Raw genomic sequence first — 15876 nt, 5'->3', positions numbered from 1 at the left:
GCAAGTCCAAAACCCAGCAGGGCAGTCACTAAACCTTAAAGCTCCAAAATAATCCCCTTTGACTCCAAGTCTCACATCCAAGTCACAGTGATGCAATGGGTGGGCACCTAAGTCCTTGAGCAGCTCCACCCACTGAGAGCTCGGCTCCTATGGCTGCTTTCAAGGGCTAGTATTGAGTGCCTGTGGCTTTTTCAAGTGCACAGTATAAGCTATTGGTGGATATACCATCCTGGGATCTGGAGGACAGCAGCCCCCTTCTCACAGCTCCACTAGGCAGTGCTCCAGTGGGGAATCTGTGTGGGGGCTCCAACCCACATTTCCCCTCCACACTGCCCTAGTAGAGGCTCTCCATGAAGGCTTTGCCCCTGCAGCAGACTTGTGCCTGGACATCCAGGCGTTTTCATATATCCTCTGAAATCTAGGCAAAGGCTCTCAAGCCTCAACTCTTGACCTCTGTGCTTAACACCATGTGGAAGCCGCCAAGGCTTATGGCTTGCACCCTCTGGAGCAGTGGCCTAAGACCTATCTAGGGCCCTTTTAGCCACAGCTGGAGCTGGAGTGGCTGGGATGCAGGGAGCAGTGTCCTAAGGAGCAAGGTAGTGGAGCCCTGGGCCTGGCCTATGAAACCATTCTTCCCTCCTAGGTCTCTGGGCCTGTGATGGGAGGGGCTACCATGAAGGTGTCTGAAATGCTTTTGAGACATTTTCCTCATTGTCTTGTCTTTACTTAAGCAAATTTCTGCAGCCAGCTTGAATTCCTCCCCTGAAAGGGGGAATTCTTTTCTACCATATGGCCAGGCTGCAAATTTTCCAAACTTTTACACTCTGTTTCCCTTTTAAATATAATTTCTAGTTTTAGGTTAGTTTTTTTTTGTTTGTTTGTGTTTGTTTTTTTTTGCTCACGAATATGAGTTGAGGTTGCTAAAAGCAGTCAGGTTACATCTTCAACTCTGCTGCACAGAAATTTCTTCTGCCAGGTACCCCAAATCACCACTCTCAAGTTCAAAGTTCCAAAGATCCCAAGGGCAGGGGCACAATGCCTCAAACATCTTTGCTCCAGTTCCCAAAAAGCACCCCATATTCATCTGAGACCATCTCAGCCTGGACTTCACTGTCAATATCACTATCAGCATTTTTGTCACAACAATTTAACAAGTGTCTAGGAAGTTCCAAACTTTCCTTCATCCTCCTGTCTTCTTCTAAGCCCTCCACACTTTTCTAACCTCTGCCTGTTACCCAGTTCCAAAGCTGCTTTCACATTTTCAGGTATCTTTATGGCAATGCCTGACTTTCCAGTACCAATTTTTTGTATTGGTACATTCTTGCACTGCTATAAACAAATACCTGAGAATGGGTAATTTATTTTTAAAAAAGAGGTTTAATTGGCTCATGGTTCTGCAGGCTGTACAGGAAGCATGCCTTGGGAGGCCTCAGGAAACTTAAAATCATGGTGGAAGGCAAAGGGGAAGCAGGCACATCTTACATGGCTGGAGCAGGAGGAAGAGAGAGAAGGGACAGGTGCTTACACACTTTTCAATAACCGGATCTTGTAGAAACTCAACTCATTATCAGGAGAACAGAAAGAGGGAAGGATATCTGCCCCCATGATCCATTCACCTCCCACAAGACCCCTCCTCCAACGTGGGAGATTACAACTGGATATGACATTTGAGCAGGGATGCAAATCCAAACCGTATCAGTTATCGTCCAAAAGAGAAAGGTAGTTTAGGGAAACTCAAAAAACTTTAGAGAAATTCAAAAAATTCTTTTTTTTTTTTTTTTTTTTGAGACGGAGTCTCGCTCTGTCGTCCAGGCTGGAGTGCAGTGGCCGGATCTCAGCTCACTGCAAGGTCCGCCTCCCGGGTATACGCCATTCTCCTGCCTCAGCCTCCCGAGTAGCTGGGACTACAGATGCCTGCCACCTCTCCCGGCTAGTTTTTTGTATTTTTTAGTAGAGACAGGGTTTCACTGTGTTAGCCAGGATGGTCTCGATCTCCTGACCTCGTGATCCGCCCATCTTGGCCTCCCAAAGTGCTGGGATTACAGGCTTGAGCCACCGTGTCCGGCCCTCAAAAAATTCTTAAGTCAAATGAACCTAGGTTATAAATAACTTCCTTATTCATAAAGTAGAAATTATTATGCCCCACAAAGTAGTTTTGAAAGCTAAATGAATTAACATATATAAAGTCCTCTGTGGACAGAAAACCAAACACTGCATGTTCACACTCATAGGTGGGAACTGAACAATGAGAACATTGGGACACAGGAAGGGAAACATCACACCCTGGAGTCTGTCGTGGGGTGCAGGGCAGGGGGAAGAATAGCATTAGGAGAAATACCTAATGTAAATGATGAGTTAACGGGTGCAGCAAAGCAACACGGCACATGTATACCTATGTAACAAACCTGCACGTTGTGCACATGTACCCTAGAACTTAAAGTATAATAAAAAATAAAAATAAAAAATAAAGTGCTTTGCATGATGCTTGGAACACAGTGGGATCTAAAAAGCAAAATGAAAACTGGCTTATATAACTCTTCTTCTTAAAATTTTTCTTTTTCCTTTTATCCTTTTTTTTTTTTTTTTTTTTTTTGAGATGGAGTCTCACTCTGTCACCCAGGCTGGAGTGCAGTGGCATGATCATCTCGGCTCACTGCAGCCTCCACCTCCCAGGTTCAAGCAATTCTCCCACCTCAGCCTCCAAAGTAGCTGGGATTACAGGCATGCACCACCATGCCTGGATGATTTTTGTTTTTTTAGTAGAGACAGGGTTTCACCATGTTGGCCAGGCTGGTCTTGAACTCCTGACCTCAAGTGATCCACCCACCTTGACCTCCCAAAGTGCTAGGATCACAGGCGTGAGCCACCGTGCCTGGCCCCTTCTTTAAAATTGTCAATGGTTTTCTATGATTAGGCTTCTACAATCTGGTTTCATGATAAAAACAAGCATTTGTTTCAGACCTGTCTGTTGTTGCTACTAGGTTATAAGCTACTTTAAAAACCATGTCTGTTTTAGACCCTCAACAATCAGCACTACTCCCTGCACATGGTACTTAATAAATTTGTTGAATGAATGAGTGAGCATAAACTCTTTCTCCATTAATGCACCCCCAATATGCTAACACATGCTCCTTAGGATAACTCTGATGCTAATGTAGGGTCCTGAAATATCAAGGGAATTCTCATATCCATCTCAATTCACTGAATGATACAAATTATTTTGTGCTTGCTTTCACTGTTTGAATACTTCAGGCTCCTAGGGACAGGGACTACACTGACAAAGTCCATAAACTAGACCAATATATAATACTATCATTCTCTGTTCTTTTTCACCAAAATCTTTTTGAGATACACAGTTGGACTGCTTTAAGAAACCTAGAGTTAAACACAGTTGTTTGGATAGAATGAAATGATTAAAGTTAAGTAATTGCAACTGCAGAAATATCCCAATCTCCTAACATGCAATAAAGCAACAAAGTAGAGGTAAGAGGGTTGCTTTGGTGACAGTGGTGATGAATAAGACTTTTTTTTTCCAATAAAAAAGTTGTACGATTACCGTTCACTTGGTTGATTTCTGAGTTGGAGGATAGAATCTCATCTGCCAGTTTCTGTGCAGTAGGAAGAACTTCAGTGTGGTGTGCCGTGATTAAATATTGAATAAACTTTTGTAGCTGGTCCCTATTCATCTGGAAAAGGGTTTCAGAGATAGGAAGACGCAATTTGACTTGGTCTGGTTTACGGATCCTGTAGAGTGAGAGCGCTACCACATGGGCACAGTAGAATATGTCCTTGTTCCCACAGCCACATGTTACTGAGGTGATTTTGCATCGATCAAAACTGATTGCAACTTTGTAAGTCACTGCTGGTTCAGAGGCAGTGGCCAGCTCAGTTACTGTGCCACTCAGATGAAAGCCTAAGGAAACAAAAAAGAAACTGTGTTTAGAGATTCTATAGTAATAAACTTAAGATTCTCACTTTACATGTGAATTCATCAATTCATAAATTATATACTGGGTATCTCCTACACACGTACATGATAGGCTTTGCCATAGACACAGAGGTCAATGAAATTCAGTTACTGCTCTGAAGAAACACACAATATAGAAAGAGTCCCTACCCTGGAGTTCATGAACCTCCTGAACTCATACTGATATGAAAACTTTAGCTTGTATGTGTATACATTTTTCGGGGGGGAGGGGATAGTTCATAGCTATCATCATAGTCTCAGAAAGACTAAGAAGGAATCCTAAATAACTTAAAGACTCTTACAGTAGATTTTCAGCTCTAGGTGGTAGGCAAAGACAAGTCTACAAATAATATCTGTATTATCTAGAGTAAGGTAGATGTCACAAATGAAAGAGAATCCAAAATGCCAAGAAGAAGGACAGAAGGAAGATCAAAGAAGACTAAGGAAAATAATTCTTCTTTAAAACACAAAATTCCACGTGGAATACATAAAAGGCAAGAAATTTAAGACATGAAAGGCACAGCTAGGTGCAATGAAACTATGTAGTGTTACACCTCTACTCACTAGGCACACAGTGACAGTAATTTTGAAATGTAGGAGAATCCATTTTTAACTTAACAAAATTAAAAGATAAAATCAATAGCAAATCAATTCTGTAATATTAATTGTTCTTTATTATTATTTTTATCTTTTAGCTCTGTCACCGAGGCTGGAGTGCAGTGGTGCAATCTCAGCTCACTTCAGCCTCTGTCTCCTGGGCGCAAGTGATCCTCCCACTCTCAGCCTCGAGTACAAAAACAGAGGAAAATAAAGGAAAGGCTAATGAAAAAACGAGCCACGTGCACTGGCTCATTTTTGTATTTTTAGTGCAGACGGGGTTTTACCATGTTGCCCAGGCTGGTCTTGAACTCCAGGGCTCAAGCAATTCGCCTGACTCAGCCTCCCAAAGTGCTGGGATTACAGGCATGAGCCACCATGCCTGGCTATTCTTTACTTTAAATATGATTTTTCTTCTTTGAAAAGAATATGTATTCATCTAATCATTAAGTCATTCAACAAAAGTTTAAGGAGACTTTAAGTACTGAACTGCTAGGCCTAGGGATGCTAACAAAAAAAGAAGATATTTGTGAAGCATCTGCTATGTAGCAGAACTGTTTTGGGTACTTTTAATAATTTATCACAGCAACCTTATAAAATCAGTACTATTTTCCTTATTTTAAAGGTATGTAAACTGTAAACTGAGGTTCAGAAAGTTTAAGTAATTTGCCCAAGGCGCTAGCAAATGTGACAGACCTGAGATTTGGAACCAGGAGGTCTGACTGACTCCAATGTTAATTTTCTTTCTGTTGTATGTCATTACCTCTAAAAGGTGCCACAACAAAGTTCTTTTCAAAACCCACAGACATGCTTAGTGTAGTGGCTCACATATGTAATCCCAACGGCTCAAGTGGTTCAGGTGAGAGGATTACTTGAGGCCAGGAGTTGGGAGACCAGCCTGGGCAACACAGTGAGACCCTGTCTCTACACAAAATTTAAAAAAGTAGCCGGTATGGTGGCACATGCCTGTAGTCCCAGCTACACATATAAGTAAATGGTAACAATATGATGTGCCAAATGCTATAGCACAGACAGGAACAAAGGTGAGACTAATTTCAGAGACTTTCCTGTTTAACTATACACTGTGAACAGGAAAGCAATTTTAAATAATCTTATATCTGTTGAAGAAATATTTGTCAAGTAATAAAAGGTACATATGTAAGTTTCAGAGCTACCATTGTGATCTGGCAGAATTAACAAATGCAGAGAAAACTTTCCAAAATTCAAGTTTCAGACAGTTATGGTTAATTAAAATAAGACCCAAATTTACAAGTACACTCATAAAACCTAGCCAAATTATTACATAAAGGTACATTTATGTCTAATCCAAAGAAAGGTACACATTACTGAAAACATTCAGATTAATTTCCAGAGCAAGAAAAAGATAAAAACAAACTCACTAACTTCATAGCCTCCAGGTTTGGTTAAACCCCAGAGAGGCTTTTTCTCAGCAAAACAAGCTGCAGGTTTAAAAATATTTACTGTCACTTGTTTAAAGCAAAGTCAAAAAGTTACATTCAAATTAATTATAGGTAAAGATTAATTATAGGTAAAGACTGCCTTCACTTAAAAACTAAGGAAGCTGGGCAACGTGGCTCAGATGCCAGCACTTTTGGAGGCCAAGGTGGGAGGATCGCTTGAGGTTAGGAGTTCAAGACCAGCCTCAGTAACATAGCAAAACCCCATATCTACAAAAAATCAAGCTGGGTGTGGTGGCATACACCTGTAGTCCCAGCTACTTCAGGACTGAAGTGGGAGGAATGCTTGGGTCCAGGAGTTTGAGGTTGCTAGACAGCTATGATGGTGCCACTGCACTCCAGCCTGGGATACAGAGTGAGATCCTGTCTCTTTAAGAAAAAGAAAAAGAAAAAAAGAACTAAAGAAGAGAGCTGTAGGGTTGGGAAGCAGCTCCTCTCCAGACCTATACCCACCAGACATTGCCAGCAGAGTAATATATAGCAAAGAGCACATTACACTAGGAATTAGGCCGCTAGAACCTGATATTTACTATGGAGTCTTGGGCCACATACTTTACAACTCTTGAGACTTAGATATCTTCTAAGTAGTATAATAATACTTGCTCTGCTTAACTCTCAAAAGTACTCTGTAAAACTATAAAATGTCCTACGGATGTATTACTAATGTTTTAATGCAATTATTAATGGCTCTCCATGTAAAGGGGATAAGAGACAACTTTCCCAATGGCCAAGTTTCACAGTGGTTGAAAACTAGGTGCTAAGAAAGCACATTCTTAATTTCCTTTGCGCCATTCAGAAGTATTTAGTACATTGTTGAGAAATGACTTGAGTCCTGATACAAAGACCTCACAGAAGGGCTACATTAAAATTTCAAACAAAATAGTAATGTCAATGTGCAAAAGCCTAGTTACCAAGCCCCTGAGTCTAAAGGTGGCTCATGCCTGTAATCCCAGCACTGTGGGGGGACAAGACAGGAGGATCACTTGAGGCCAGGAGTTCAAGACCAGCCTGGGCAACATAGCAAGACCCTGTCTCTAAAAAAAAAAAAAAAAAAAAATTGTTACACGAGCCCAGGAGGTTGAGGCTGCAATGAGCCATGATGACACCACTGCGCTCCAGATTGAGTGACAGAGTAAGACTTTCTCAAAATAAAAACAAACAAACAAAAAACAACCAACCAACCAAACAAACAAAATGATACATAGAAACATTTCTGCTTCATCCATTCAATGTTTTAGGCATACTTGGCTTGCAGCAGCACAGTCTGTGAGCTCAATTTCTCCTTCCCTTCCTGCGTGAAAACTGAGTAAGAATATTGGTTAGATTTGAGACTGAAATAGTCATCAATGGGTATCTTATTAGGACATAAGGCTCATGAGGTCAGGGCTTTCTCTGCGTATTGTTCATCACTAATATTAAAAAAAAACAACAAACTACCCTGGTTGTATATTTACAAAAACATTGGACCTCAGCTTCTACAGTTTTAAGATGAGAGGCTGGCCTAAATGATCTCCATGGTTTAATCCTGTGCAGATACATTATGATTCTATAGTGACTATCACTGAATTTCCCACAATGTTAGACACAGAACTTTGCATATTACAGTTATTTAATAAATGGTGGCTGATCTTACAAAGCAAAGCTCTTTTACTTAGCCTTTATGAGAGCTTCCTATGTGTTAGGCTCCATTCTAAGTGCTTTATATGCATTAACACATTTAATTGTCACAGTTTTATGAATTTGATAGTAGGTATGATGGTAAGTTTTGTTTTGTTTTGTTTTGTTTTGAGATGGAGTTTCACTCTGTCGCACAGGCAGGAGTGCAGTGGTCTGATCTCAGCTCACTGCAACCTTCACTCTCCGGGTCAAGTGATTCTCCTGCCTCAGCCTGCCGAGTAGCTGGGATTACAGGCGCCTGCCAACACGCCTGGCTAATTTTTGCATTTTTAGTAGTGACAGGGTTTCACCATCTTGGCCAGGCTGGTCTTGAATTCGTGACCTCGTGATCCACCCCCTCTCAGCCTTCCAAAGAGCTAGGATTACAGGTGTGAGCCACCATGCCTGGCCCGATGGTTAGTTTTATGTGTCAATTTGACTAGGCTATGGTACCCAGCTATTCAACCAAACACTAATCTAGGTGTTGCCGTGCAGGTAATTTGTAGATGTGGTTAATATTTACAATCAGTTGACTTTATCTAATGCAGATTATCCTCAATTATGTGGGTGGGCCTCACACAATCGATTGAAAAGTCTTACAAGCAAAAGTCTGAGGTTTCTCTGAGAAATAACAAATTCTGCCTCAAGATTGCAGCACCAGGTCCTGCCCCAAAATTTCCGGCCTGCTCTACAGATTTCATACTTCTCAGCTGCCCATATCACGTAGGCCAATTCCTTGAAATAAATCCTATCTATGTATGTATATATGTGTGTATGTATGTATGTATGTATGTATCTATCTATCTATCTATCTATCTATCTATCTATCATCTCTCACTAGTTTTGTTTCTCTGGAAAATTTTGATTACTATTACTACTCCCATATTTATGCATGAGAAAACATAAACATAGAAAGCTTAAGTAACTCATTCAAAGGTCACTCTGCTAGGAAGTGACAAAGCCAGGATTCACACCCAGGCAGTCTGGTTCTAAAGCTCAAACTCTTAACTATTACATCATACTACATCTCTATAATATTGTACTATAGGCAATTAATACCACATTTAACTAATGGAATTACAAACTATAAAACAATATAACTAGAAATATTATTAGAAAATAATGGTCAGTTTATTAAAATTCTAAAATTTCAGCTTTTACAGCATTGGTATGGCTTGAAACCACTAGGTTAATCTAGAATTAGAGCTCAAGTATCAATTTAGATTACAGCTGTCTTCAAAATAGATCAATATTAAAACAACCGAGAAACTTTCTGCAAAATATTTTTCAAAGCATTGAAAAATACATGGCTCCCTAGAGGCTTTGGCTAGGGCTCATGATTGATGCTCTTGGGAACATGTTCATTTGAGCTGTGTAAATGTTTGGGCTCTGTCAGCTGTATTAACACTGGTATAGCTCATGCTTCGGACCTAGGCTCATCTGAAAGGCAGAAGGCCATGTAAGTTTCCTTGTTGGGAGTTTCTTTTTCCCCTCATATATCTTAGAATGTAAAAGGGAAGTCCCTTTCAAACATCTATACTCCTTGCCTTATTGTAACCTAGCAACATTTTTTAAAAAGTCTGATTACTCCTGAGAATAAAGCTAAGTAGACTAGGTTTAATGTAGTGTTTCTTTCCCATTGCCAACCTAACAGCCATAAACATGTCCATCAATAATCTATTAATTTAAGCAAACATGTAGAAGCTTTTTTTTTTTTTTTGAGACAGGGTCTTGCTCTGTTATCTAGGCTGGAGTGGAGTGGCGCGACCACGGCTTGCAGTGACCTTGACCTCCTGGGCTCAAGGAATTCTCCCAACTTAGTTTCCCAAGATGCCACTATGCCTGGCTAATTATTTTTTATTTTTTAATTTTTTTGAGACGAACTCTCACTCTGTCGCCAGGTTGGAGTGCAGTGGCGCGATTTCGGCTCACTGCAACCTCCAACTTTCTGGTTCAAGTGATTCTCCTGCCTCAGCCTCCCGAGTAGCTGGGATTACAGGCACGCACCACCACGCCCAGCTAATTTTTTAATATTTTTAGTAGAGTTGGGTTTTCACCATGTTGGCCAGGATGGTCTTGATCTCCTCACTTTGTGATCCGCTTGCCTCAGCCTCCCAAAGTACTGGGATTACAGGCACAAGCACCATGCCCGGCTGCCTGGCTAATTTTTTTGCATTTTTTTGTAGAGATGGGGTTTCACCATGTTGCCCAGGGTGATCTCAAACTCCGGGGCTCAGAAGGTTGGTTTTTAAAAATCTTTACCGGCTAGGTGTGGTGGCTCATGCCTGTAATCGCAGCACTTTGGGAGCCCAAGGTGGGAGGACTGCTTGAGCCCAGCAGTTCAAGACCAGCCTGGCAATCAAACAAAAAAGTACAGAGACAGGGCCAGGCGTGGCGGCTCACGCCTATAATCCCAGAGCTTTGGGAGGCTGAGGCAGGTGGATCACTTGAGCTCAGGAGTTCAAGACCAGCCTGGCAATATGGCGAAACCCTGCCTCTATGGAAAGTACAAAAAATTAGCCAGGTGTGGTGGTGCACACCTGTAGTCCCATAGCCACAGTCCCAGCTACTTGGGGGGAGCTGGCTGAGGTGGGAAGATCACTGGAGCCTGGGAGATCGAGGTTACAGTGAGCCAACATCATATCACTGTCCTCCAGAACAAGGCAAGCAAAAAAAAAAAAAAAAGGACAGAAACAGCAGTATGTTGAGTCCCCATGATGTATACATCACTTAACTTCAATAATTATCAACACAAAGACAAATTTCTTTAACCTACTGTTTACCAACTCCTTTCCTACCTCCTCCATAGATTACTTTGAAAGCAAATCTCGCAAATACCATTTTATTGGTAAACACCTCTGATATGAATCTCTAAAAGATAAGAAGTAAAATTAGTAATTCCTTAATATCAAATATTGCATGTTCAGATTTCCATAATTAACTTTTTTTTTTTTTTGAGACAGGGTCTGTCTCTGTTACCTAAGCTAGAGTGCAGTGGTGTGATCATGGCTCACTGCAGCCTCAACCTCCTGGGCTCAAGTGAACCTCCCACCTCAGCCTCCTGAAAAGTTGGAACTTTTCAGGTGCTACTATTCCTAATTTTTTAATTTTTTGTAGAGATGGGGTCTCAATGTGTTGTCCAGGCTGGTCTTGAACTCCTAACCTCAACTGATCCTCCTGCCTCAGCCTCCCAAAGTCCTGGGATTATAGGCATGAACCACTGTGCCTGGTTCTTTATTTTTATTTTTCTTTAATACAGGATGTTTGTTCAAATCAAGATGCAAACAAGGTGCAGACATTTAATTTGGTTATTATGTCTCTTAAAGTACAAGTTCTCTTCTTTCCCAACATCCTAATATTGAAAAATAATAGTGAGTTCTAGAGACTTGATAAGATTTGGGTTTTTTGCGGGAATTACTTCACAGGCTGTGTTGCATACTTTCTATTGCACCACATCGGGAGACATACAATGCCTGTTTGTCTTTCTTTTCATGCTGTTAGAAATGATCAGTGGGTTTTGGTGTTTTTGACCTGATCTCTCTCTTACAAAGTTGTCAGCTTTTCACCTAATGGTTTTAACAGTCATTGATGATGTTGTCTTGACTTATTATTTCATTAAGGGTGACTTAATTTTTTATTTAAAGTTTTGACTGCCTTTCTTTGATTCTTAACACCCTTATCTGTAAAATAAAGAAAAAACCACGTAAAGTGGTTAGGTCAGTGCCTGGAACCTGGTGGGCTCTTAACAAAAACAGTAACAGAAACAACCGCCACAAAAATTGCTTAGAAACTCTTGGGAAAAACAACTACTTTATAGATGAAGTTTTCCTAAATATCATCTTTGTGATACTCCTTCATTCACATTTTCCTAAGATACAAAAAGAAAATACATACATTGTGAAGTTATTCTACTTATCAAATATTCAAATGCCCAAGAACTATATAGGCTTTTAAAACAGTCTATTTTATTAGTTATAGGTCTTCAACTGATTAGGATATGGATAAATTGTGGGGAAGAATAAGCAGGTGTAAAGAGAAGCAATATATAATGTTAGATTTGGTAGTGTACCACAGTTAAAACACACACACGTGCGCACGCACACACACAAACACACACACACCCCTACCTGCTTTACTAGTGATTCCAGTGGGTCATAAAGGTAAAACATCCCTATTTTGTTCCTTCCTACAGTCTGTTTCTTGACACAAAGCAATCAGAGATGGTGGATCTGATAGATAACTGTTTGTGTGTGTGTGTGTGTGTGTGTGTGTGTGTATGTGTGTGTGTGTGTAAGAAAATGGACAATCAGGCAGCTGCTTGCCTTGTGGCCCTATCACCTCATACACACACACACACACACACACACACACACACACACACACACACACAAAGCCCTTAAGTGCTTTAACACTGAGCGGGCCCTGCATAAAGCACCAAACATTTTCAAGGAGTTCTCGTTTAGTTTTACAACCAGTGCATTTACCCACCCCTTGCCCCTCGGATCACAAAGCAAGCCTTGCCCTGAGAAGAAGAGATGCTTCATGCCAACTTTCTGTTCTATGGCTTAGACAGCTTCCCTACCTGACTTGTAGACTGTTTAGAACTATAAGAATAAAACTCTACCACAGCTGCTTCTCCATTACATATCACACTGGCTGTGACATCTCCACTTCCAGAAAAATCACTAGCCTTCTATAAATACCTGCTATTATGAGAACCCCCACCAGCATGTCATCCTATAAATGAGCCATGCTTTCTTTGCCTTCAACGTGCTTCAAGTGCCACTTAGGCAAGATTTTAAAATGTATCAAAATGGCCTCACAGGCTCCTAACAACCAAGTACTTTGCAGGTGGTCCTTGCAAGAGCTAGACATGCCTAAATGTGCAGCAAGAGCTCTGAGAACCACAAGATCAGTAAAAAACTTAAAAATCCATGGTTTAAAAGAGTTCTGATTCTCCTACCTTCTAAACTGAGGACATGAGAATTGACTGAAATTGTTCACTTAACAGTTTTCTTTCCCAGGATTAAGGCTGGGGAATCCTGGGCATGGGCTAGACTCCACTTTGGATTAAACAGAAAGTACTAAAGACCATTCTTCTGTTTGGACATGTGTGACAGACAGACACATATAAATTTCCCCTCTCCAAATAACGAAATTCTATGTTCTTCATGGCTCAGCTCAAATATCACCTCTATATAAACTACTTGGTACCCCAATTGTTGAAATGAATCATATTAAGTGAAAAAGTCTTAACATTGATGGGTATGGAGCTTATATTCTAGTTTATATGAGTGAGATTTTACTCAAAATCAAGTAATAAAGGACTTGAGACATAATCATTTCATAGATGAGGAACAAGGTTCAGAGAAGTTATGTGATTTGCCCTAATCTTATTGCATGATTACAGTCATGGTAACAGAAATTATTATAAAATGATCATAATTTCACATTCTGAAACATGTTGGGCTTTAAAAACTAGGAAAAATAAATTTACAGCATTTCTTTCAACTCAAGGTGCTTCCTTTTTTTTTTTCAGACAAGGTCTCGCTCTGTCGCCCAGACTGGAGAGCAGTGGTGCGATCTCAGCTCACCGCAAACTCTGCCTCCCAGGTTCAAGCAATTCTCCTGCCTCAGTCTCCCGAGCAGCTGGGATTATAGGCCCCTACCACCACACCCGGCTAGTTTTTGTACTTTTAGTGGAGACAGGGTTTCGCCATGTTGGTCAGGTTGGTCTCGAACTCCTGGCCTTAAGTGATTTGCCTGCCTCGGCCTCCCAAAGTGCTGGGATTACAGGTGTGAGCCAACGTGCCCAGCCAATATACTTCTTCTTCTTCTTCTTCTTCTTCTTTTTTTTTTTTTTTTAAGACGGAGTCTTGCTCTGTCACCCAGGCTAGAGTGCAGTGGCGTGATCTTGGCTCACTGCAACTTCTGCCTCCTGGGTTCAAGCCATTCTCCCGCCTCAGCCTCCCAGGTAGCTGGGACTACAGGCATGCGCCACAACCCCTGACTAATTTTTTTGCATTTTTAGTGGAGATGGGGTTTTACCATGCAGGCCAGACTGGTCTTGAACTCCTGACCTCAAGTGATCCACTCGCCTCGGCCTCCCAAAGTGCTGGGATTACAGACATGAGCCACCGTGCCCAGCCTATACTTCTTAAATATGACTAATTATTTATTTTCATCAAAAAAGAAAAATAATTTTTAAACATTAACAGTATTGGGCACTTACCACGTACTAGGTACTAATTTCTTTTACATACTTTATATCATTTAACCCTCACCACAACATTATGTGTTTAATACTATTATTATCCCCATTTTTGTTGGTAAAGAAACTGAGACAAGAGCTAGGATTTAGGATTTGGACCTAGGAAGTTTGGCTTGAAAGTCTAACCTCCTAACAAGCACATTTTAGTTCCATTATAAATTTCCAAAACATCAATATTATTTTCCTAGATCCTCTTAAAAAAAATTTAGATCAAGGTTCATTCATTCATTCAATTAAAAATTATTTAACATTTACTACATGTTAGGTTCCAAGGACACATCTGTTGAAAAGTCCTAATGATCCTTGACCTTATGGGATTTATCTTCTAGTTGTGGAGAAAAATAATTATTGAATTCTAATTGTGTTAAGTACTATAAAGAAGTAGTATAAAATGATAGGGTAGTATATAATAGGGGGGAACCTGACCTGATGCAGGGACGGAGGTAGTAAGGGATGAGTTTTTGAGGAAATAACATTTTGTCCAGAATTCTATAGAATAAGTAGGAATTAATTAGGTGAAAGGATGGAGAATGGCAGAGTAGTGGTAAAGAAGACTCCAGGCAAGAAAGAGAGAGAGAGACAGAAATAGAGAGAGAAAGACAGACAGATAGAAAGAGATAGAGACAGATATGCAGAAGTGCTGAGTCATAGAGGATCATGGAATGTTCAAAGAACAGAAAGAAGACCAGCGACAGGAAAGCCAACAGGAAGCGGTAAAGTGACAAGTGATGGAGCTGTAGAGTCAGGCAGGAGCCACTGATCTGGGGTTTATCCTTGGCTTCTCCTTCTGATTCATATACAAAAGGTCACTAAATCCTGTGGATTCTGCCTCCTAAATATTTCTCCATTCTAGTTCCTCCCCTTTAACTCCCCTAATACCACCTCAATTTGAGATCATAATAATCTCTTGCCTGAGTTAACTAATCTTCCTGCCTTTAACTCTTATTTCCTCTACTCATCTTCCATAAACACAAGCAGAAGGTCTTTCCAATGGGGAAATAATATTATGTCATTCCTATAAAACTGTGAACTCAGCTCTGCACCAAGCAGACCTAACAGACATCTACAGAACTCTCTACCCCAAATCAACAGAATATACATTCTTCTTAGCACCACATCACACTTATTCCAAAATTGACCACATAATTGGAAGTAAAGCACTCCTCAGCAAATGTACAAGAACAGAAATCACAACAAACTGTCTCTCAGACCGCAGTGCAATCAAATTAGAACTCAGGATTAAGAAACTCACTCAAAACCGCTCAACCACATGGAAACTGAACAACCTGCTCCTGAATGACTACCGGGTATATAACGAAATGAAGGCAGAAATAAAGATGTTCTTTGAAACCAATGAGAACAAAGACACGACATACCAGAATCTCTGGGACACATTTAAAGCAGTGTGTAGAGGGAAATTTATAGCACTAAATGCCCACAAGAGAAAGCAGGGAAGATCTAAAATTGACACCCTAACATCACAATTAAAAGAACTAGAGAAGCAAGAGCAAACACATTCAAAAGCTAGCAGAAGGCAAGAAATGACTAAGATCAGAGCAGAACTGAAGGAGATAGAGACATAAAAAACCCTTCAAAAAATCCACGAATCCAGCAGCTGGTTTTTTGTAAAGATCAACAAAATGGATAGACTGCTAGCAAGACTAATAAAGAAGAAAAGAGAGAAGAATCAAACAGACACAATAAAAAATGATAAAAGGGATATTGCCACCAATCCCACAGAAATACAAACTACCATCAGAGAATATTATAAACACCTCTACGAAAATAAACTAGAAAATCTAGAAGAAATGGATAAATTCCTGGACACATACACCCTCCCAAGACTAAACCAGGAAGAAGTTGAATCTCTGAATAGACCAATAACAGGCTCTGAAATTGAGGCAATA

General features: G+C 40.5%; 1 protein-coding gene across 2 annotated transcripts in view; it reads right to left on the bottom strand.

Moving 5' to 3' along the window:
• Window positions 1-15876, bottom strand: part of ZSWIM5 (zinc finger SWIM-type containing 5) — a 197304-nt gene that overhangs the window by 73709 nt on the left and 107719 nt on the right. For both annotated transcript variants that reach the window (XM_007978970.3, XM_073007367.1), the window contains exon 2: window positions 3557-3913. In XM_007978970.3, coding sequence (XP_007977161.2) covers window positions 3557-3913 — 357 coding nt within the window. The remainder of the gene's footprint in view (window positions 1-3556; window positions 3914-15876) is intronic.

The sequence above is a fragment of the Chlorocebus sabaeus genome, chromosome 20, assembly GCF_047675955.1.
Source record: "Chlorocebus sabaeus isolate Y175 chromosome 20, mChlSab1.0.hap1, whole genome shotgun sequence".
NCBI lineage: Eukaryota > Metazoa > Chordata > Mammalia > Primates > Cercopithecidae > Chlorocebus > Chlorocebus sabaeus.
This window is presented reverse-complemented; position numbering and strand designations above follow the sequence as displayed.